This window comes from Helianthus annuus, chromosome 2, assembly GCF_002127325.2.
Source record: "Helianthus annuus cultivar XRQ/B chromosome 2, HanXRQr2.0-SUNRISE, whole genome shotgun sequence".
Taxonomy (NCBI): domain Eukaryota; kingdom Viridiplantae; phylum Streptophyta; class Magnoliopsida; order Asterales; family Asteraceae; genus Helianthus; species Helianthus annuus.
Window position 1 is genome coordinate 125865908 of NC_035434.2, and position 24855 is coordinate 125890762.

The 24855-nt window shown below is 38.3% G+C and overlaps 1 protein-coding gene across 1 annotated transcript; it reads left to right on the forward strand.

Moving 5' to 3' along the window:
* Positions 1-4157: 4157 nt before the first annotated feature.
* On the forward strand, positions 4158-8407 carry LOC110942635 (protein NLP1). Its single transcript, XM_035983295.1, has 6 exons — positions 4158-4902; positions 4995-5458; positions 5602-5649; positions 6508-7240; positions 7521-7772; positions 7902-8407. Exons 1-6 carry the CDS (start codon positions 4770-4772, stop codon positions 8060-8062), a joined length of 1791 nt encoding a protein of 596 aa, XP_035839188.1. The 5' UTR covers positions 4158-4769; the 3' UTR covers positions 8063-8407.
* The last annotated feature ends 16448 nt before the right edge of the window (positions 8408-24855 follow it).

Genomic DNA, 24855 nt, shown 5'->3' on the forward strand with positions numbered 1-24855 from the left:
GCCCGTTTGCAATTTACGTTATTATTTATATGGATGTAAAGGGAGGAAGATAATCGGTTTTGAAGTTCATGAAAAGTCATTTTTCTCTCCCAATTCACTTGTGAGTGTCTTGATTGTGAAACCCCAATTTTCGGTATTCTACGAGAATCAACGAATTTTGGAAGAATCGTTCCTGCTATTCTGTGTGAATCAACAGATCTGATTCCGTATCCCATTTCCTAGTCTACATCATATTATGAACTGATATGTAATTAGCAATTTGCTGCTTATGGTCATTTCTTGAAAGCCAGTCGTGAACAAGCTGTTACCTCGAAACGCTGCTTATGGTCATTTCTTGAAAGCCAGTCGTGAACAAGTTGTTACCTCAAAACGCTGCTTATGGTCATTTCTTTAAGAAGAAACAATTCTCATCAATAATAGGGGTTGTACTTGTATCATAACCAAAAATACTTTTGCTACTATGGCATTGATCTATATGCATAAAACAACTAAGAAAAGTATCACATTATATATCACGAGGCATAGGTAAGTTAAGAGTTTGTTTTGGTTACCTCGGTCGTGAAATAAACTAGATGAGGGAGTGATACAATCCTGGTTAACCCGCAAAATTAATTGGATCAAACCCGATACAGTTATGGAGCAAATTCATATTTTGAATCATGCGGTCAACCTCAATTATTTAGTTACCAGAAATAGAGGAGTAAATCATGGGACAGTTTTACCTTTTGTTTTTATAAGTCCTTAGAGATTTAGGCTGATGGTGTGGATGTTTATTTATAAAAAATTAAGGGTTTTATACCTTTGTAATCGGAGATCTAATCCTTCTCGAACTGGATTATTCTATCAATTTTATCTTTCAATTTCAAGTTCTTATCAATGGTTCCATTGCCGGGAATCCCGATGGTGCGGACCCGGAGCAACCAGATTGGAGGCAGCGAAATTGATCACGATTCAATCGCTGCGCAATTGGACATCATTTCAGAAAAACTCGATTCCTTGTTATCCCTGAAGAATGATATTGCAGCGATTAGGGAAGCTTGGCTAGCAATACAAACACAATTAACCAAGGAACCCGAGGATGAACCTCACGGACCGCTCCCAGATCCGGTCAAAGAGGAAGATCCTGATAGCGTCGACGAAGATCGATTTGAGCATGTTTTGGGTGGTCAATTGAAGATCAACGATGGTGTTTATAGAATCAAAGGCGGTGTTCGATTGAAGGTAAGAGATAGCATCCTATTCCAGATTGGAGATTTGGAAAAAAATCAAATTTCCATGAAGTTGTTGCGTACCAGATTATCTCTTGTTCACATGACTTCATGGGCTGCTCAAACTAATAATTGGGCTAAACATGGTGGACGGAATGATCCAGATATGTGGAAAATTGGGAACAGAGGTTACCATTACCCTCATCGAGTGGGAGTTGGCCCACTTGCACATAACAAAGTGACTGCTTATTGGTTTGATATAGGTCTCAACTCTACCATCGCTGTTAAAGCTCGTGATTTCTGGAAGCATTCGACTAGAAGATTAGTGGAGGGACAGATCTCGGCAACCATAGAATGGCTTATTGCCTGGTACAACAATTTTCCGTCTTTCCGACTTGAGGACAAGTCGTTTCATCGGCGGGGATGTATTGATACAATCCTGGTTAACCCGCAAAATTAATTGGATCAAACCCGATACAGTTATGGAGCAAATTCATATTTTGAATCATGGGTCAACTCGGGTCAACCTCGATTATTTAGTTACCAGAAATAGAGGAGTAAATCATGGGACAGTTTTACCTTTTGTTTTTATAAGTCCTTAGAGATTTAGGCTGATGGTGTGGATGTTTATTTATAAAAAATTAAGGTTTTTATACCTTTGTAATCGGAGATCTAATCCTTCTCGAATTGGATTATTCTATCAATTTTATCTTTCAATTTCAAGTTCTTAACAGGGAGCAGTGGGTGGCAGTTATGGTTGGGGTGTTTGTTGTTGCTTGGTACAAAGAAAAGAGGCGTCAGGAGGGTCGCTGGAAAATCATGCACCATAAAGAGAACTCAGGGTCTGTTTGGTATGGGGTAATGGAATAGAAGAAGAAATGGAATGGACGAGGTAACGGAATGGACGAGGGAATGTAATGGATCATTACCATTCCATGTATTGTTTGGTTAGCATGTGTGAATGGAATGAGTTATTATTATGTATTGTTCGGTAGGCAAGAAAAATCGAGTAATAAAATAAGTGGTGAGTGGTGGTGGTGGTGGCGGTGGTCGGTGGTAGTAATTGTGGGTGGTTATAGGTGGCGGTGGTGGGTGTCGGCGGCGGCGATGGGTGGTGGTGGTGGCGGCGAGTGGCGGTGCGGCGGTGACGACGAGTGGTGGTGGCGGCAAGGTGGCCGTTGGTGGTGGGTGGCGCGGCGAAGGCGGTTGGTGGTGACGGTGGTTGTGGCGTCGACGATGGTGGTGGGCGGCGGCGGTGAGTGGCGTTGGCGGTTGGTCGTGGCTGTGGGTGATAACGGGGGCGAGTTGGTGGCGGCGGCGACGATGGTGATGGGCGGCGGCGGTGAGTGGCGTTGGCGGTTGGTCGTGGCTGTGGGTGATAACGGGGGCGAGTTGGTGGTGGCGGCGACGGTGGCTGTCGAGTGAGGTGGCGGCGGGTAGCGGCGATGGCGTCGGTGGTGGTGGTGGTCGGTTTTGGCGAAGGCGGTGGGTTGTGGTATTGTTGATGAATGGTGCAAGAGGAGATGGAATGGAAAAAAAACATGGGGGGTGAAAGGAATGATTTTGAGGGAATGGAATGTCTTTTGGAATGAGTGATTCCATTCCATTGACCAATCAAACACCATTTTCTTCATTCCCTCGTAATCATCCATTCCATTTCATCTCTCATTTCTACATACCAAACACTACCTCAGAGAAGAAAATATAAAGAGAAGAAGATATGATATTTTGATCAAAACGATTAGGCATCTATAAACATGGAATGGGCTTATAAATACAACGGCTGCTGGACTAGGATTATGATAAATGAAAATAGGTTGATAAGTCTAGGCCCTAAGCCAGTGAGCTCTGCCAGCAATAAGTGTAAAGTATTTACTTGTGTTTGAAAAAAGATTTATTTTAAACTATTTGAACATATTAGTCTGTATAAAGACGTATGTATCTAATAATAATCATAAATGATAACTGGTTGCTTATATTTAATGCTTAAAAGGTGTCTACACATGTTAATCATTGCCAATTTCATATTTTCTAAGCTTATGGTTTATTAGATTTTATTAATATAATATAATATTTTGGCAAGTTTCACCTATTAGAACACCTCCAATGCTGAGGTTTTGATGCAAACAGACACGACCAGAACGTTTGTTTCTCATTAAAGGAGACCTCTAGGGCGTGCGTTTGTGTTAACCCATAGTGTAAACTACCCAAGATTCAATTCAATTGGGTTAGAGAAGCTCTACAATTCCCACCGAAACAATAGTAAGCCCCGACACTAATGATGACCCAGGCGGTGTATCTAACTATAATGTTAATAATACATAATCAACTATTATTACGTAATTACGTACTGATACATAATCATCTAACATTACAATTGTTTCAAGAATAAAATGCATATTACACAATCATGTAACGTTACAGAAAATGTAACCTTATAGTTTGTAAAATAAAAATAAAATTTAAGATTAAGAGAACTATAGCAATAACCTACTCACATTTTTTAAAGAACAAAATGCTCATTGATACTGTGTATTTTTTTTTTTTTAATAAAGAGTTATAGCCTTTTGAAAATTGCGAGAGAAATAGGTATTTGAGTCACGAATATTGAATAACTTAAATTTTACGTTTTCGACCACTTAATCTCAACTATTAAATTGTTTGATCATAGACCAAAACCTTCTTATATTTTTCGTATGAATTGGCTCTCTTATACATGATTCTTTGCATATATAATATACTCCTCAATTGAAACACTGATTTTTCGTTTTAAATTTATTTCATCATTATAAATACATTTTTTCCGTGATAGCGCGTGAAGTGTGAAACCGGTGACAAGAAAAAATATAGAAATATGAATGGTTAAACTATTTTCTTTATATAATATGACGACTTACAAAGTTGAGACATTAAAATATTCTTTTTACAACCGTTCAAGTTTGGATGCCTAAACAATTTTGTTTGACCCGGCAAAAGAAGTCATATTCAAAAGCATATATAAGAGATACTAGCCAATGACCCTTGGTCCAAGTGGTTGGTAGCCTGGTTTTCTTGTGAGAGAGACCAGTTCGATCCCACTAGACATACAAGGTGAGGTCACAGGGTTTTATACTAGCCATGGTTGCGTGGTTTCCTTTTGGAGCGGGCTGAGTGAGAACTAAATGCCTATGATATCCATTCATAGTGGTGTTCTATCCACGGGTGGATGGAGGGCCAGGATGTACCTTGCCCAAATGGAGGATCTCCTGGTTTCGAATCTGGGTCTCTCAGTATAGCACTGAAAGTTGGTGCGAAAGCCTAACCACTTGTTAAAAAAAAAAAAAAAAAAAAAAAAAGAAAGAGAGATACTAGGTAACCGTTGCCAGGAGTTTATAATTTTGTAGGGATGTGTTCTGCAATTTTACAAAACCTTCTCTCCCTCCTCGTTGAAATAAACTAACCCCTTCAATTTCCGGCCACCACCTCTCCATCGCCATCGCCCACCAGAATCACACCTCTCTCTGAACGCGCTGTGGTTTTCATCTGTTGACTGTCAGTCAACAAAGTAAACTAATTTCAGATATGAATTTAGATATCTCCGAGTTCCTTCAACTCTTTTCTCCAATCTCTCTTCATCACAGGGAACCTAAATCTTATTATAATCCATGGGTATTTTGGAGCGAATCTGAAGGATGTGAAAATAATTCATTTTCACGTGAGTTGCTGGCTTCTCTTTTCCTTTATCAATTCAATTGTTAAGATGAAATCTGCATTTTCTAATAAATTATCACTCTAATTATTATGCAGCTGATCTTGCCACTACTCCCATGATTCATGAAAAGATCAAATCTGCACTTTCTAAGACTAGACATGACCGGTGCTTCTTGGGTCAGTTCTGGGCACCTGTAACAATAGACAGCAGACGGTTACTTTCAAATTCAGATCAACCATTTGCCGTCAGTCATCTTTACAACGACTTAGCCAAGTATAGACTACTTTCTGAGAAGTATAAATATAACATCGATATGAATAAGCTTCACATTGAGCCGGACGACATGATCTTAAGTGGTGGACCCGCCCCTGCTTTTCTCAATTGTCGGACATCAATAGATAAACCCCAGGGGGTTGTATTGGAGTTGAATGATAATTTGGTATCTGTTATGGTTCCTATTTGTTTCCCTTTTCAAAGAAATTGTACTGGTGTTTTCGAGTTTACTTTGGAAAATCTTGACTTGGTGTATTTTCTGTTTTGTACGGTTGAGGCAATAAAGGTACGTGTTTATGAGATTCTACAAACTCATATCAAAGTAATTGCCTTCCAATACTTTTAATAGTTTTTTTTTAGAACCTGCAGTTCCATCCATATGATAATTTCTACACACATATATATCTTGTTTGATACTTTTGTTTGCAGAAAGTTGGTCTGGATGTATTTTATGTACAACATCTTATACCATACAAGGTAACCCTTCCAAAATAATTAATAAAAAAATGATCACACAACAAGGAAAAACACCTGTGGAAAGCATTTTTTTTTTAACTTTTAGGGACGACTTATCGTCCCTATAGGTCTTTTTAACCTATAGGAACGACATATGGTATCCACATCTTTTGTTCGTGGTCCCTATTGGTGTTGTCCCCATATATCAACTTTTCGGTTTTTTTATGATATTAGAATTAAAAAAATAAACAAAAACAATTTATCTTTGAGTTATAGGGACGACTTTTGGTCCCTATAGAAAAAAACTTAAATGAAATGGAGGAAAACTCTATATGAACGAAAAGCCCTCCCAATTGCTTGTTGTATAGGGACGACTACTATCCTCCCTGTAGATTTTGTCCCTACAAGTGTTTTTTCTTTTCTTTTTTTTTAACTTTTTTTATTTTCGTCATTATTAAATGAAAATTAAAAAAAAATATTCAAACTTATAGAGACGACTTGTAGTCTCTACAAGTTAAAACATTTATTTGTTTCTTATTTATAATATTAGAATTAAAAAAAACAAAAACATTTTAACTTCGAGCTATAGGGACGACTTTTGGTCCCTATAGAAAAAACTTATTTCAAATACTGCAAAACTATATATGAAACAAAAGTCCTCCCCATAGCTTGTTCTATAGGGACGACTTTTGTCCTACCTAAAAATTTTGTCCCTAAAAGTGTTTTTTTCTTGTAGTGTCATTTATGCTTCAACAGAATTTGGTACCAGCAATAACTTAAATCTTCCTGTAAATTTTTGTTATATGACTGTTGAAAGTGATGATCTTTTTCATTCTATGTTCTACGGTTAGAAATTTGATGTTGTCTATTCTAAAACAGACTATAAATGGTCTAGAAGTTACTAAGGACGAGACTGAAGAGGCATTAAAGGTCGTTTTTGAATCACATAACTTAGCTCTAGCTCAAGTTTGGATCCCTTATGAGGATGAATATAGTGTGCCCTTTTCGTATTCTTTGGAGGACACTCAAACAAAGCGATTGTTAGCGATCAAATTGATTGGTTATCTTTATGCTATTAAGAAAAATGATCGAAATGATTTTGAGCCATACTTTAGATTGGGTGATGTAACTAGTCGTGTAATCGGCGAGGAACTTGCTATGGAGACAGTTCAAGATTATGAATCATGTTTTATATCTGTACTTCGTTCAGATATGCTGGTATATTGGGAAGAACCTGATTGGTTTGATGAAACTAGTGCTTTTGCAATATGCTTAAGGAGTGATAACACGGGTGATTTAATTTACGTGCTTGAATTCATATGGACCAAACAATCAAACTATGTTATCCTTTTGGAGGCAGTACTCTTAACATTGAAAAGGTGTTTGCCCAGATTCAAGTTTGCTTCTGGTGCAGAAATAGGTGACGAATTAGAAGTTCACAACAAAGATGATGGAACTGAATTCATGATTTTTCAACGAAAAAGATCAATGGTTGTGGACGACATAGCACATTCTGAGTGGATATGCAAGACAACTCCAAATGTATTACCTCGAGAAGTCATTGAGAAACAATTTGGAAAAACAATGAAAGAAGCTGCAGAAAATCTTAATGGTAATCACTGATAATCTTCTATATTAAAATCACAACTTGCTTATATCACGCTATATTTCTAAGCTTCGTTCTAGTTCTGAAAAGCTCATAGGTTGGGATTATGGGTTACTTAGTCCACCTTGTGCTCTTGCAATATGTTTGAGGAGTAATGACACCGGTGATTTTAGTTACGCTTTTGAATTCATATGGACCCAACATTCAAACGAAGTTATCTTTTTGGAGAACATCCTCTTAACATTAAAAAGGTGTTTCCTCAGATTCAAGTTTGCTTCTGGTGCAGAACTAGGTGACGAATTAGATGCAATTCTTGTTGAGAGTTCTACGAATGATGAGGACAATGAAATTGGTGTTTTTCAAGAAAAAAGATCATCACCGATGCCGAAAGCACCAGAAAAGGGAAAGAAACCAATGGTTGTGGACCCCATAGCACCTTTAAAGTTGAAGTACAAGACAACTCCAACAGACGTAACTCTTGAAGACATTGGGAAACATTATGGAAAAACCCAGAACGAAGCTGCAAAAATCCTAGAAAGTAATCAATGATAATCCTTTATATTATAATCACAACTGATTTAACAAATTCAAATACAAACTGTTTTCTTTACTGCACTTTAATATATCTTACGTTTAATAAATCTTTCTTTTTGATATTGTGCTATAGTATCTGTATCTACTGTGAAACGAATCTTGAGAAAAAATGGCATCAAGAATTGGCCAAGACCGAACTCTGTGAAGAGGAAGAAGGAAAATGATTCGTCCATTATTCAAATCGACGCAAATGAAAGAGACAAGCAATTCAGGAGCCATCAACCATCAATATAAACCAAAATGAGCTAACTATAAAAGCAGGGCTTGCTGAATCTATGATCAAATTCCGTACCCCTATCTCGCAAGAAACCTTTGTGACTGTTCAAAAAGAAATTGGTAGGAGGTTCAATTTGAGTCTTGGGACTTATCAGCTCGAGTATCGTGATGAAGTTGATGATTGGATACTATTAAGATCTGATGAAGAAATAGGATATTGTATCGACAGTTCGAGAAAATCAAAATCAAAAGAAGTTCGATTGCGTGTGGTACCATTTATACAACCAATGTCCGGTCCTGGTGGTTCCTTAGGAACCTTTTCTGTTTAACAAATGTGTTTGTTTCCTTTATTTCAGTACAATTGTCATCTCTAGAAAAAAACTGATATAAGAACATTAATATATAATTCCTGTTTGGTTTATGTTTTGAAGGATTTTACATTAACTGTAATTGAAATGAGTGGTTTGATACGAACCAATCGGTTGATAGATAAATAATATGTTTAGTGGATTAAGCTCAAAAGAAAATAGCAAGAAGCTAGACTTTAAAGATAACTCTCTTTTAATATTTCTCATTGATAAAAAGAAATGGACATACATAGACCCTTTAAATAGAAATCACAATGTTAACCATCTAACCCACTACTCCACTAACTCAACTAATATCTAAATATGGAGATAAAAAAGGAAATCATGCAAATCATGTGGAATCAAAGAAAGTGGCACGTAACATGGTTTTGGCATGCTGCTTTTGTCTCACATTTGTTTCCTTGTAAGCAAGAACATTATTTGGTTGAAAATGGTGGTATATCTGGTTTGATGTATAGAAGTTGTTTGCGTTGGTGGTTGTTGGTGTTCCATTTGTTCATCCGCCCCCGCAGTCCCACACCTCCCTTTGTTCTGTGTTATCGCAGATCCTTCATCAACATATGGTAAGATTTCAAGCCCGACTGTGAGTTTTTTATGCTCCGTTTATGAATTATTTGACTTGTGTTATTACTGTGTGAATTATTTGACTTTGGTGTACAATTATCCTGTTAATACACTTTTGGTGATAAGTGCATGTCTCCCAATTTATTAGGGTCTTTATTGTACATTTGTAAAAGATAGTCCCAAGTTTATCCTAGGACATTTTGTCCAAGTTTTAGGATGGAACTTTTTGTCTGAGTTTTTGTTTAGGACTTTTTGTCTGAGTTTTGTATAGGGATAAAAGTCAGAGTTTTCTTGTGTAGTTTGTTTTGTCCGGGCTTTCTAGTTTGTCTTGAAAGTCTGGGTTTTGCCTTGTATATATACCTTTATGTGGAATAGACAAGGTGGCGATTCTGTGTGAAATTATGTGCACCTAACCCTAATCATTGTGTTTTGTCTGGCGGCTGCTTTGTGTGAGTGACGTCATTCATCTTCATCAAGAATACTCAGTGTATTCTTGATTTCTCTCTCAAATCCTTGCATTCTAGTGTTTCATCTGCAGTGGTTGATCATCAGGTGGATTCCGCACACCTGTTGGTTGCTTTAGCTGAGTGAGATCTTGGATTAGGAGGCCTTACAAGTGGTATCAGAGCAGTGTGCTCATACTACTGTAGGTGTTTCTTAGTTTGAAGGTTTTTGTGAGAAAAGTTCAATCTTTGATAGGGTTTAGTGAGTGTTTAGTGAGTTTTTGTGTTTTATTCATGATTCTTCATTCATATCTAGTGATTTGATGATGGATTTTGAGTAGTTTGGTGACTTTTAGTGTTGTTCTTCATCTGGGTTTTACAAGGGTTTTGTTTCTTGTTCATACAGAGTTTGAAGGTTGAAAAAGATTCTGAGTTTGATCTTTGGAAGCTTTGTCCGTGGTTTAAATTCTGTGTTTGTGTCTCCGGGGTATTGTTGAACCAGTGTGAAGTCACACCGGGGAGATAGTCCGGAGATTGGTTTCTTCTGAGTTTTGAGACTTGTTCTGAGTTTCAAATCATTCAGTCCGACCTTTGTTCATTGTCCGAATTTTTTTTAGAGTTATTTAGAGTCTGAGTTTCTTAGTAGTAGTTCGTAGTTCAACCTCTATTTACTATTTCTAGTTAGTCCGAATTTTAACATAGATTTAGAGTCCGATTTTTTTGTCTTATTTTTAGTGTCTGAGTTTACTGTTAGTTATAAGGTAGTCCGATTTTTACATAAGTTAGTCCGACTCTTTGTTTATGTCCGAATTTCGTAGTAATTAATTAATAGAGTCCGAGTATTTTATATATAGTTACCATTAGGTCCGACTTTTAAGATGTTAGTAGTGTTTGAGTTTTAGATTTGATCTAGTCCGATTTTTAAGAGTTTTCGAATTCTGAGTTACATAGGTCCGATTTTTTAAAGTGAGTGGTAGATTCCGAATTTTAACTTGAATGGTGTCCGAATTCTTATGTCCGAGTTTCTACTTGAGTGTCCGAATTTTATAATATTGTTAGTGGAGTTCGTATTTTATCTAGTCAGAACTTTGTGTTTTGTGTTAGGTGGTCTGAGTTTAAGTTACTAACTGTGTAGTGTCCGAGTTTTCTGTTTATGTTTATGTTTTATTTCAGGTTTTGTGATCCGGGTTTCACACTATGATTAAACCTCAGACACTTCACTCCGTGTTTTCTCTCCGAGTTTGGACTTAGAAAATCTTCTCTGTAACACAGTTCTTGCTTGGAAGCCTACTGTTGTTTTTTGAAATGGCAAACAACAATCTGACTGCAATGGTGCAAAACCTCAAGCACAATGCTGAGGTAGGGAGTAACGACAAACCTCCTTTGTTGATAAACGAGCTTGATTTTCCTGAGTGGAAGGAGCGTTTCGAAAGATATGTACGAGCAAAAGACATCAAAATCTGGTTGTGTATTGTTAAAGGATGTGGAGCTACTCTAGTACGTACGTTGACGATTGATACGTATTTGGCGCTCACTGACGAACAGAAGAGATTTTTTGACTGTGAAGAGAAAGTTATGTCAATGATAACAATGGCAATGTCACAATCTATACTTCATACGTTCCGTAAAAGAAATAGCTCAAAGGAGTTGTAGGATAGCATGGTCGAGCGATATGAAGGAAATGCAATTTACAAGAAACGACGACTCGAAAAATTGAAGACTCAATTCGTTGTGTTTGAAGCGTTAAAGAATGAATCATTTGATGATACTGTGAACCGATTTTATCATCTGTTGAGCGAACTTGATAGAAGCCAAGAAGGTATCTACACTGAATTTGAGAAGGTTGAGAAGTTTCTGAATTGTCTTCCCAGAGAATGGAATATGTACACCGCATTGATTAGAGAGGGTGTTCTCTATGAGGAGCTCTCATTGGAAGAAGTTGTTCAAAAGCTGAAGGGTTATGCCTGGAATATGGAAGATCAAGCATCTGATTTCGAGAAGCTCTAGGATCCTCAGTTATATAAGGCTTCGAAACAAATAGAGAAGGGTAGTAATAGTGGAGTCGGTGTTGCTTTGTATTCGGAGAATGAAGGTTCTGCAAGTGAACACGCCTTTATAAGCAACAGGGTTAGTTCAAGTGGAACAACCAATTCCAATCAAGGGATGTACTCTTCTAGTGGAGCTCAGAAATCTCAAGGAACAAGTTTGAACATTCCTAAGATAGATGCAAGCGGTTTGAAGTTGATTGAAGAAAATATGAGTCTGTTGGCGTCCTTCATGACTGCCTACGAGAACTTCTGTCTAGGGAAACTCGTTGAACCGTCAAGTCTCGATGAGGACTTTGATCAGATAGATCAAGACGAAATGGAAGAACTTGATCTACAACTCAATATGGCACTGCTAGTCCGTAGAGCGAAGAAGTTTCTGTTAAAGACGGGAAGGAAGTTCATAGGAGGTCAGACAAAGACTCGAATGGGAGTCAACATGTCAAAAGTAAAATGTTACAACTGCGGTATCTATGGGCATTTCGCATGTGATTGTCGAAAGCCGAAGATGGAAAGATCAGATAGATACAACAACTCCCGAGGAAATAATTCAAGACCTCACAACAATGCATCAACTGCTGCCTCTAACTCAAGTGCTCGTTCAAGTGGGTCTGAAAGTCTTACACCTTTGACAAACAATGCTATGGTGGCTCAACCTCTACAGAGTGTGACTGAGCCTTATGACTGGGGTTGTGCTTTGGAAGACATCTCAGGAGCAATTGTGTCACAAGCATTTATAGCAGAAATTGTGAACGAAGAAGTGTATGACGAGGTTGTCGAAGAGACTAGTATTGAGGAGCTTGCGGTTGTAGCTGAGGTTCTTGGGGAAGATTTGGATTCGGGGAATGTTGCTGAGAATGAAGATTCCTCGATTGAAGAGACCGTTGAAAAGTCTAACAAGACAGAAGATGGAGAACAGGGAGAACGTTTTGAATTCAACATCTCCACAGCTGAAATGCAGCAATTTGCGGATGCGGAAGCTAAAAGGTTGGAAGAAAACTCCGTAAAAAACGAGGCTTGTGCATTCATGGCTGGCATTGAGGTAAAATCATCTTCTGTAGATAAGCGATGTGCTAGATGTGTTGAGTTTTTGACTAAGATTGATAGATATGCACTTCATAACACAAACTTAATTGCAGATTTAGAAAAATCCAGAGAACTCATTGCTGTTTTGTCTAATTCGGATAAAGAACACCGAATTAAGATAAAAGCGCTGAAAAATGATATCTCTGAATTTGAGAGACTTGTGGCTCAGGGAAATCTTAGAAATCAGGAATTAAAATCTGAACTTGAAATGAATCAAAATTGTTTTTTGGAAAAGAACAAAATCATTTTGGAAAAAGATAATCTGATTTTAGATTTGCAACGAAAGATTGAAAAGTTCAGGGATTCATCCGAAGTGATGAATTTCTGTATTAACAGCCAACGTCTCAAAGAATCTGAGGAAGAAATGTTCGGCATTGGTTATACTAAGGTGCCTCCTCCGGTAAACCATAACTATACATCGATGCCAAGCATTGACCCTGAATTGGCAAATTTTGTGCCAAAGACTCCTCTGACGGTTGAACCGCAAAGTGAGTCAGAATCTGAGCCAGATGAAGTTACTGACTCAGATCAGTCGAAGATGAATGGAGTTTCAAAGAAAAATGAGGTGAATCTTGAAAACATTGAAAATTTGATAAGTAATAAGATTTTGGAAATTTTCAATCAAGTTCAAAATGAGAAGTCAAAACGAAAGTCACGTGGGAATAATAAAAAGGCTTTGAAAATGTCCCTAAAACTGAGTTTGTTAAAAAGGAAGATTTTGTCAAAGAAGAAGTAAAAATCGAAACTGGTTCCAACTCTCAGTTTGTGAACCAAATTTTGAAAAATTCCACCAACGCCTCATCATCTTCGACCGATCATGAGGAACGTCCAAAGAATGCTGCGAAAATTCGCAAATGCTATAAGTGTCGTGGGAAAGGACACTTAGCAGCAGACTGTCCAGATGACAGGGGTAAATCTCTTGTTGATCCTAATCAAAGGAAACCTTTTGTTGAAAAACCACAAAATGAAGCAGTTCATGTTGAGAAGAAAAATGGTAAAAATCAGAAGGTTGAGAAAAACAAAGTGATTAAACAAGAAGTAAAACCAGTTGTCAAACCAAATGTTAAATCACAAATAAAATCAGGATCAAGAGGAGAAACCCGTTGTTATTAACCATGGGGACAGATCAGAAAATGTATCTCAAAGACATGATACTCGTGAGAAAACCCCTCACAGACGACAAAATCATGTTACTTTCCAAGGAGTTGAGAATGACCAACGCTCTGGAGGTCCGAACAACAACTATGTTAGACCTCATGCACAGAACAGATTCGTCAATGATCGAAATGCGTCACCCCCCCCCCCCCCCCGATTTCCAAATCAAAGACCGCATTCGGATAATCATCCACGATCATTCTCAAGACACGAAGATGCTCCTAGATTTGGTAGGAATTTTGAGCCACCCAGGAATCAAAATTACAGCTACCAAAACTATGGAAGCCGAGGGTATGGAAACTCTGGTTATACCAACAGATCGTCAACTCCGTATAATCCACGATATGCAGGGACTCATTCCAACAATTTCCGAAATGGAAATGGTGGACACAGAGGCGATGATGGTTATTTCAAAGAGTTTTCTTATGTTGACGAATCAGGACAACCCAAGACCATCATGGCTTTGGTCCCATAACTAAATTTTTGTTGGGGAGTGTAGGAGCACCTGAAGAGGGCTATCTATATTTGGTATATCGATAGTGGCTGTTCCAGACACATGACAGGAAATAAAGAGTTATTGAACAATTTTAAACAATTCCGTGGAGGTTATGTGAATTTTGCCGGTGAAAAGGGAGGTTACATCACCGGTGAAGGCTCTGTGTCAAATGGAAAAATCACGCTGCATAAAGTGAACTACGTTGAAGAACTGAAGCATAACTTGATGTCGGTTTCTCAAATCTGTGATAACAAGTACACGACGCTTTTCACTGATAAAGCTTGCTTCGTCTTGCGTCTGGGATTTGTTGTTCCTGAAGATTGGATCGTTATGAGGGCTCCAAGGGTGAATAACACATATGTCACGGACATGCGCCCGTTGGTTAACTCATCTGCTCCAGTGACTTGTCTACTTTCAAAGGCGACTGAAGATCAATCGTATCTCTGGCATAGGAGAATGGGCCACGCGCATCTGCGAAAAATGAACCACTTAGTGAAAAACAACTTAGTGTTGGGGGTTCCTTTACGTAGTTTCAATATGCACAACAAATGTGAATCATGTGAAAAAGGAAAAATCAAATGAAAGCCTCATAAACCAAAAACAGCTAACTCGATCCAAAAACCACTTGAATTGCTTAACATGGATCTTTTCGGCCCGATCCATGTTGCTAGCATTGGTGGGATGTCTTATTGCTTAGTTGTCACTGACGATTTCTCACGTTACTTATGGGTATTTTTCTTAAAAACAAAGGATCAAACTGCTAGTATTTTAAGAGACTTATTCAAACAACTTGAGAAAAATTATTCACTTCCTATTAAGAAAATCCGAAGTGACAACGGCACTGAGTTTAAGAATCAGTATATGGATGAGTTATGTCGGGAAATGGGAATAATTCATCAGTTCAGCGCTCCATATGTTCCCTAACAGAACGGAGTTGCAGAACGGAAGAATCGTACCCTGATTGAGGCGGCCCGCACTATGCTTTCTGAATCAAAATTGCCAATTTTCTTCTGGGCCGAGGCGGTAAACACTGCATGTTATGTGTTAAATCATGTGCTTACTGTCAAAAGAGAAGATAAAACTTGTTATGAATTGCTTGAAAACAGGAAACCGAACCTATCTGGTTTTCAGCCTTTTGGGATTAAATGTGTTATCAAACGCACCAAAGATACTCCAAAAATGGGGGAAGTTGGTGAAATTGGGTTCTTTTTGGGTTATGCCAATGGAACTCCAAACAAACGCGTTTATAACATCAATAAGCGAACAGTGGAGATCGTGTTTGATATAACTCCTTTGAGTTTCGATCCTCCACCGTCTGAATTTGGTCCCAAAAGAGATTATGATTATGATAAATTATTTGATTCATTTGATCTTCCTGATGTTTCAGAAGAAGATTCGGAGGTTGTATACACACATCTTGTGAACAAAGATGAAGTGGATGCGAGCTGGAGAGCAAGTATTCCTACTAATGTGTCTTCGAATGTTCCAGTCGCTGATTCTTCGACCGTAAATGATGTTGTTGCTGAGCAGATCCCCAATGCAACTCCTCAAACTACAAGTGGAGATCTATACGTTGACTTTTCAGCATATCCCAATGTTGATGCGTCTTCTGGTAATGGTGAAGCTTCTAGTAGTAATGCAAATGCTGAGGGGGAGATTCAATCGAATTTGGGAAACAATCTTCAAGCTCCGGCAATCCCAGTTCCAAGAACAAATATTCATCATCCTGTTGATAATATTATTGGGAATCCAAACGCGGGAGTGCAAACGCGAAGAAGTATTTCAGAAATGCAATGTCTGTTCTCTGCTATCAAGAAGGAAGAAATCTACAATCTTAGCCTGCATGAACGTTTTATCTCTCAGATAGAGCCGAAGAACTATCAAATGGCTCTGAAGGATAATTCTTGGTGTGAGGCGAGGCAAGAAGAGTTAGCTCAGTTCGGCAAGTTAAAAGTGTGGAATTTGGTCGATCTTCCAAAGGGCCAACATGCGATCAACACGAAATGGGTTTTCAAGTGCAAGAAAGACGATAAGGGTGTCGTTGTCAGAAACAAAGCACGGTTGGTTGTTCAAGGCTTCAATCAAGAGGAAGGGATTGATTATACCGAAGTTTATTCACCGGTGGCAAGACTGGAAGCTATTCGTTTGTTTCTAGCCTTTGTTGCACACATGCGTATCAAAGTCTATCAGTTGGATGTGAAAAGCGCCTTCCTTTACGGAAAATTGCATGAAACTGTGTATGTGTCCCAGCCACCGGGTTTCGAAGCTCCAGGGTTAGACAACAAGGTCTATTTGTTGGACAAGGCTCTCTACAGTCTCCATCAGGCCCCTCGAGCATGGTACGAGACGTTGTCAAAGCATCTTTTGGAGCATGGGTTCTCGCGTGGTGCGATTGACTCCACACTGTTCATTTTGAAGAAAGGGGGAGATTTTCTGATTGTGCAAATTTACGTTGATGACATAATCTTTGGTTCTTCAAAAGAAGAATTGTGTCGTGAGTTTGAAGCGGTGATGAAGTCCAAATTTGAAATGATCGCGATGGGCGAGTTATCCTTCTTTTTAGGTCTTCAAGTGAGTCAAGAAAAAACCGGGACGTACGTGCATCAGACAAAGTATGTCCACGAGATTCTCAAAAGATTTGGATTGGAAGATAGCTTACCCTATGACACGCCTCTACCGAAAAATCTCAAGCTTTCACCCGATGATGAGAAAGATCCTGAAGTGGATCCGACTCTATATCGAGCAATGATAGGTTCATTGATGTATCTTACTGCTTCACGACCAGATATTATGTTCTCTGTTTGTTTGTGTGCTAGGTACCAATCAACTCCGAAGGAGTCTCACTTGAAAGCAGTCAAGCGTATTTTCAGATATCTGAAAGGGACGCCTAGGCTTGGATTGTGGTATCCAGCTGAAGGTGGTCTGGATTTGATGGCGTATGCTGACGCAGATTTCGGAGGGTGCCGGATGAACAGAAAGTCAACCTCTGGCGGCGCACAACTTCTTGGAAATCGTCTTGTCTCTTGGCAATGCAAAAAGTAGGTTGCCGTTTCTCTATCCACGTGCGAGGCTGAGTACATTGCTGCTTCAAGCTGTTGTGCTCAGGTTTTGTGGATTCAGCAGCAAATGAGGGACTACGGTTTGAATTTTACTCGAACTCCTATTCTTGTAGATAACAACTCTGCCATTTCCATAACAAACAATCCAGTAAATCACGCACGCACTAAGCACATAGATGTTAGGCATCATTTTATTGGCGACTGTGCTGAGAAGGGTTTAATAGAAGTGGTTAGGGTAGATACCTTGGATAATCTTGCCGACCTGTTTACGAAAACATTCGATAGGGCTAGATTTGAAAATCTGGTCCGAGTGATTGGCATGATCAACCCAGAGTAAAATGCTTTCTAAACTCGCATAGAAACTTTATTTTATCTTTTCTGTACAGTTCTTACCGCTTTCGTAAAATTGAAAAACTCCAAAAATATTTTACTTAGTTGTAGGATAAATTTCAGAAAGATACAAAAACATTTGAAAAATTTAAAATGAAGTCGTGTTGAGATATAAGGGAAATGATCGTACATCGGTTAGTCGTATCTGGTGCAGGTCTATGGTTATATACATAAAATGAACCGTTAACTGTGCCAGCTTCATCATACGTTGCTTCGGTAGGTTTTACGCGTAAATAAGAACCTATTTTTGGTATATAAACATAAGGAACTGCGTAACTCGTGTGGCGCATCTCTCGGATATATGGTCTTGGTACCGTAATTTCATTTGATAGATTGCCGAGGTTCTGAGATACGTGGTCTTTATGCTGTTTATCATCTGGGTATCGTGGTTGTTTCTTTTACTGAAAATAACGGGGACACAAGTCTAGATCTTCCATGATACCATACATACGTGTAAATATCCTTAATACATGATGCATTCGACCCAAATAAGTGATTAACAATCACATGTCCCACAAAATTATGCGGGAGTCAAGTTCGTCTCTTTGTCTGTACGATGGTACTAACCTGTTCACGGACTTGCTCCTGTGCCCTTTGCATCTGAAATTCAAGTTCCTCCTCAATAAGTGATTCTATCACAAAGGACTTGTTTTCAATTCCAAATAAGTGAGTATCTCACATTAGCTTATACGTCAAAAACAGATGATAAATGGTATACTCACCAGTAAGATGATCTCTCGCGCATACCTTGATACGGGAGTATATTCTGAGGTGGGTAAACATAGTTACTGTCAGCTTTTAATACACTTAATTCTATATCTCGAAAACAGTGTTCGAAAGCGTGCTAAAACTTAAGTGGACCACAATACTGTTGAACGTCTTGAACTGTCAACATCATTCTAAAAGATTAAAGCTAAAATGCTATGGTTCTTGTGTTGGGTACTGACAGTAAAACCGATATGATTCCTTTGCTCCGATTTCACAAAAAGATAGTTAGTGTAAATACGTTCGTAGGTTTAATTTCCATTCAGTAAAAAAATTTTGAAAAATCACAAAAAGATTTTGCTTTCTTGTTTCTATGTGCGAGTTATCTTATTTGGAACACTCTAGGGTTGTGAAAATAACTCAATAAGATATTAAATATCAAGTTCGGTAAGTTTAAAATAAGTTTTCTCATGCAAAAACTCGGTCGCGTGGGATTCATCTAAGTGTGTGAGAAAATTTCATCAGGTAAGGAAGTCGATAAATTCTTATCCAAGCAGTAAAAGTTTTTCCATCTCGATGTGTTCGTGTTTCTGAATTTAAAAAAAAAGGTTGTTGTTGAAAGCTTCACAATTTTTAGGTCAAAGTTGTTGAGTCAATAGAAGTTTAGGGGTATAAGTGAAATGTGAGTTAGCTTAGTCCGATTTTTTAAACATGGTCCGACTTCTTTAAAACAAAAACGCTGTCCGACTTTTAATGATTAACTTGGTCCGATTTCTAACTCAAATAACGTGGTCCGACCTTTATAAAAAAAATTAATCAAATTAAATTAATAATTGCGGTCTGACGTTTAACACCCTCTTCGGTCCGACTGTTCAACACTTCGTGGGTCCGAGTTTTCTATCTCAAACCGTGAAACACTTTAACACCTCCTTTAAGTCCGATGTTTTCCTTCTTCTATCTCATTCCTCTCTTATTTCTCTTGTTCTAAAATCCTCAGAGAGCCTTCCCCTTCCAAACCTTCATTGCACCTTCATTGCATCCTCCATACCTCTACATTCATCTTGAAAAATCTCTTGTCTTTGTGATTAGAACATCAAGTCCTCTTCAAGGTATGTGTTTCTACAACCTTTACATCTCCATGGTTTCATATTTGGTAAGATTTTTGAATTCTAGGGCTTGATTTGAACTTAGTGTTCATGTTTCTTGATGAATTCATGCTTGAATCTTTGTGATTTCTTACAAATTGTTGATATTATGTGATGTTATTGAAGATTCTTGAAGTTAGGGTTTTGTAGAAAATTTGGGGCTTTTGTGTTTGGCTTCAAGAACTTGGTGTTCTTGAGGTTGGGTTTCATGAATTTTGAAGGAAATTGATTGATTGAAGTGTTTTTCAGCTTTGTTTGGTTGAAAGTTTGTGTGTATGTGTGTTTCAAATTGGTTGGTTAGACAAATAGTGTTACTTGTTTGTATGATTTTAGTATATGTTCTTGGCGCGAAACTTGATTGTGTTTAGGAAGAAGATGAAGAAGATTTGAATATTTGACCTTTTGATCCATCATGAAAATGAAAGGGGTGTTCTTGCTCGTTATGTTAAGTTCTTTGAGATTCAAACTTTTTCTCCTCCGTAAGTTCGGAGAGATCAAAACCTTTGAGTCAATGATGAGATTTAACATTTAAAACTCTCATCGCTCCGAGTTCTTGTTCAAGCTTTCCGAATTCTTTTAAATCGGTTGTTCGTTTAGATCTCCGAGTTTTAAAACAGTTAACAGTGTCCGATGTTTTTGAAAGTTCTGTGTTCCGAGGCTTCAAAATTTAAGTTTAAGATTTTGTTTCAGTTGGTCTGTTCTTCCGAAGTTTTAAACAAGGGTAGTCTCCGAGTTTCAATGATCAAGTTAACATTCCCAGTTTTAAAGAGTCTGTACTCCGATTTTTAAAAGAGTTTTGAGCATAGTTCCGAGTTTTGAAACTTCTTTGTAAAACAAGAATGTCCGAGTCTCATAAACTGACAAACAGTATCTCCGAGTTTTGTTTGGGTTTTCTTTTGAGTTTTTCAGCTGAGTGTTAACCAGTTAATGTTCCACGTTTGTTCGAGGCTCTGTATTTTTCCGAGTAATCTTTCATGAAGTTAACTGTCCAAGTTTACAGTAAATGTTCCGAGTATTAAGTCAATTATAAGTCAAATCCGAATTTTTACAAGTCCGAGTTTTTAAACTGTTGCAACAGTTTCTTTTAGTATCAAATGTCCGAGTTGTCCGAGTTTTGCAGTGTAACTAAAAGGTTCCGAGTTTTTCTTGTGCGTTTTGTGTCCGAGTTTTGCAGTACAATTACATGGTTTCCGAGTTTGAAGTCCTTCTTTAGTATGTCTGACCTTTACAGCAACTATACTGAGTTTTGACACATAATGTGTTTCCGAGTTTTGACATGTTGACTGTCACACCTGAGCAAAATCCGCAACAACCTTGAATTCTCACTTCATTCTTTTGTGTTTACTTGTCAAATTTCGGGACGAAATTTCTTTCAAGTTGGGGATGATGTGACAACCCGTATTACCAAGGTTAGCATTACTCAAATCCTGCAACCTTTGACGTACATCCAATTGCTTTTATTTCATGGACATGCAAGATTTATTCAGTCGCACGTGTGTGTCATTAAATGCTAGGTGTACAAGTTGTATATTTGATATCGTTCAATGGACTTATGCACCCGACTACTTTATGTGTGCGAACGTAGTAAAACGGGCCTTAGTAAGTGAACCTTATAGGAGAATTAGGGCCGGATCATATACGTAGAACTCACGTGTGCCCCTCATCACATAAGTACGCATTTTATACCTCGAACCCTGTTGTGTTCAATGGATAAAACCGGCCCAAACCCTTCCGGAACCATTGTTTTGTTATTAGACTAGCGGCCCAAATTCTTTTGTATATATTATTGTTTTGGTTGATTAGAGTAATGGCCCAAATTCTTAATCCATATATTACTGTTGTGGTTAATTAGACTACTGGCCCAAACTCTTTATCTATATACTTATGTGTACGTAACTGGTAATGCACACAACAAACCAAACCCTACCTCTTTTTCTGAGTGGTGACGGCATAGCAGACCCCTTCCCCTTGAGATAACACCTTGTTTGGGCGAACTCTCGGTTAGTGGTTCTTCACTGTGACACTAATTTACGTATGATATTATTTATGTATGATTTTATGTGATGTCGAGTATACAGTGAGGTGATTGCTGGTTGTTTGTATGATGATGATTAGTTGGGATGCAATATGATTGATTCAATTACATGTGATCTGATGTGCGATTGTATTATAGGTAGTTTTGATTAATGATGTACGTTTATATCCAAGTCAAAACCGCTAGGCTCTATAGTCTCTCAAATCGGCCCCACCAGGAAGTCACATGACTGACAATGTTGGTTATGATGTAATATATGTTTAATAAAATCAAATGAATGTATGGGGAATTGGTATATCAATGGTTTAGTTGGTCCAATAATAATTGAAGAAGTGGCCATATGAAACATAATAGTGTGGGTAATCATAGTGACCTGTTGACCTGGAACTAGAATGGCGGCCATGGGGGGTGTGAAACCAAACAATATAATTGTTTAAGGATGTTGTCAGTAGCATTGCATGAACAATAAATGAGAAGTGATGCCTTGTGTAATAATTGAAAACTAGATGTATTTGTTTGGTAATATGTATAAGGCATCTAGGGGATAGGTCTGATGATTCTGAATATGAAATTCATATGAATTGACATAATGAATTAAGGTGTTTATGCACATGCCATCCATTATAATTGATCTCAATATGTTGTGGTGGGACCGATGACCTCATGATGTGATAGAAAATTAGTACAAGTTAGATGGAAGCCATGTGAATTGTCAGGTTTAGATCGCTGGTAACATGGTTGGTGAAACCGATTTGCTATGATTTAAGGAGTATGTAACTTGATGTGTGGGCTGTTCTCCGGTAGGCCACACACACTACATTCGGATTTTATACGTTAACGGGCCGGGTAATGTTGTTGGGTCACACACTCTAGTCTCGGTCACACACTAAAACAGGAACCACGCAGTCCTTTAGGCTTCAAGTACAAATGGGCTTTACATATGCCGAGTCGCACACTTACACGGAACCTTTATATTATCGAATTATGTGTTAATGAGTTGCACATTAGAGTGTACGACTGAATTACTGTTTATGTATGCGAAACACAAAACCTGCTTGCTTGTGTACTGATGGTTAGAATACGCATATGGCTATGTGATTTACTTGTATGGAAACTGACTGTTACACGTGCAACTATCATAGGGCTTGGTCGACCACTTTTGTTAAGCGAGTAATTAAATCAACCGAGCAAATCAAAGGTGAGTTCACTACATCCGAGCATGCGTCCCAGTGGTTGGGGACAGTCAGTGGTTTGGGTAAAAACAGGTATATTGGTTAATATTCTCACCTATCATTTTTGTAAGTCCCTTATTATGTTACCTGGAGGGTAACGGGTATTAGTTGGTAGCGCTACTTAGGTTTGGCACCCTCACACCGCTCCTAGAGAGGACGGATGTGAACTAATGACCCAGTCGTGGCCCAGTACTAGATAGGAGTACGTGGGAAGGGCAGTCATGTATTTTAGGAGCCGTCTTGTTCGGAATTGAGATATTAACAATATTACTTGCATTGGTTATTGAACTGTTTTACATTCAACTGGTAATAAACGTTTTCTTAAACTGTGGACTCGCCAGCTTTGTCTGATACACTTGTTACATGCTCGCAGGTCGTTAGGTACTTGGAAACAAGAACTTGCTGGCTGGAGGGGGGAAGAGTGGTCATGGTTGCTTTGATGGATTTATTTATCAGACATTTATTTGCTATGATTATTTGGATAACATTTATATTATGATACATTAACGCTTCCGCTGAACTTATGGTTTTTGGATAACTTATGTTTGGGATTTCAGTATTATTAAATAATGGAACTTTATTTCAAACTTGTGATTCAATGTAATTGGTGGCTCATTGCTAGTCGTCGCACGCCTAACAGGGATACTCCCTAGGTGGTAGTTTGGGGGTGTGACATTGACTGTTAATATTTTTTTTGTATTCCGAGTTTTTGAAAAGGTTCAGAGTTTTTGGTTTGTCCGAGTTTTAAACAAGAAACAATGTTTCCGAATTTCTTTTTCAATGCTCTGAAGTTTTGATTTTTAACTGGTTATTCCGAGTTTTATCAAACAGTCAGGTTTATTTCTTTCATGTTTTAAATATGTGTTTAACTGAGTGACAGTAAGTTCGCCAAACAATTGAATATTGAAGTTCACTGTGTGTAAATTGCATGCTCTTATCTTCCTGCTGTTGCACTTATATCTGATGCATGTGTTTCGTTTTTGGCTTGTTTTTCAACAGTAATGGCAGAACAACCTCGTCCAGTTCGTGAGTTTCATCGTAATCATAATCAAATTGCCTTGCTAAATGAGAACGTTCGTGGTGGAGCCGAATATACTGATATTATACCTTTTCTTCGAAATTCAAGAATTGGTTTCGCGATTTCAGAGAATATTCACCAAGTACAAGCATATATTGATGATTTTTGGCGTACGGCTCGGATTGTTGATGAATCTATCGAAGCTACTGTCTCTGGAAGTTCTATTGTTATCACGGAGGCAGTTATTCATGCGGCTCTCCGTTTTGGTGATTTAGATCATGGAAACACGTGCTATGTGCGTCAAATCCGTGAACGTGGAGTTAGATCTTTCGGCTATGTTGGTTCTTTTACTAAGAAGGAGATCTACAAGGCATTGATTATTGGGCAGTGGAGATACTTCTTTCATGTGTTAATGCAGTGTCTGTCTCCACGAAAATCGGGAACTGATACAATGTGTCATGATCTTCTTTCTGCGATGATTGGATTGACTTACAACCAGCCGTATAACTTCTCACTGATGATTCTCCATGCTCTCAAACACCAGATTGGTCTGAAGGCAAATGACAAGCGTTTGATGATTCTGTATCCTCGATTCCTTTGTCTCATTTTTCGACATTTGTTGCCGAATCTTTCGTTCGAAGGAACTTTACCTGCCTACGCTCAAGCACCAATGCCTATTCGTATCTTCACTGATTGTGCAAGGGTTAACGAGTCCAAAAGGACTGATGCACGTCCAGTTCCGACTCCCTTGTTGGTGCTATTCTTCAAGGCAACTACAATCCAGAATTCGATCCGAATTGGTTAAACATTAGAGATGGTGTTGATCAAATCTTTGTTGGAAATGCTCAAGAGCCCGTGGTTGTTCAACCTCAGGTTGATCTTCAACAACCACCGGTTAATCTTCCGGAACCTGAACCCGTTCATGAACCAGTGATTTCGGAACCAGTTGTTGTTGCTTCTATTCAAGAAGTTGTGTCTGTTCAAGCTTCAGTTTCTACGTCTTCGGCAACAGGGGTTGCTGTAGAAACTGATGATGTGATTTTAGAGCTTGATGCTGCTTTAGATGCGTG

Bases quoted from the DNA above. Each gene is read 5' to 3' on its own strand.
- LOC110942635 (XM_035983295.1), top strand. From the start codon at position 4,770: ATGAATTTAGATATCTCCGAGTTCCTTCAACTCTTTTCTCCAATCTCT. The intron at 4,903-4,994 runs GTGAGTTGCTGG...ATTATTATGCAG, and splicing joins TGAAAATAATTCATTTTCAC to CTGATCTTGCCACTACTCCC. The intron at 7,773-7,901 runs GTAATCAATGAT...ATTGTGCTATAG, and splicing joins AGCTGCAAAAATCCTAGAAA to TATCTGTATCTACTGTGAAA.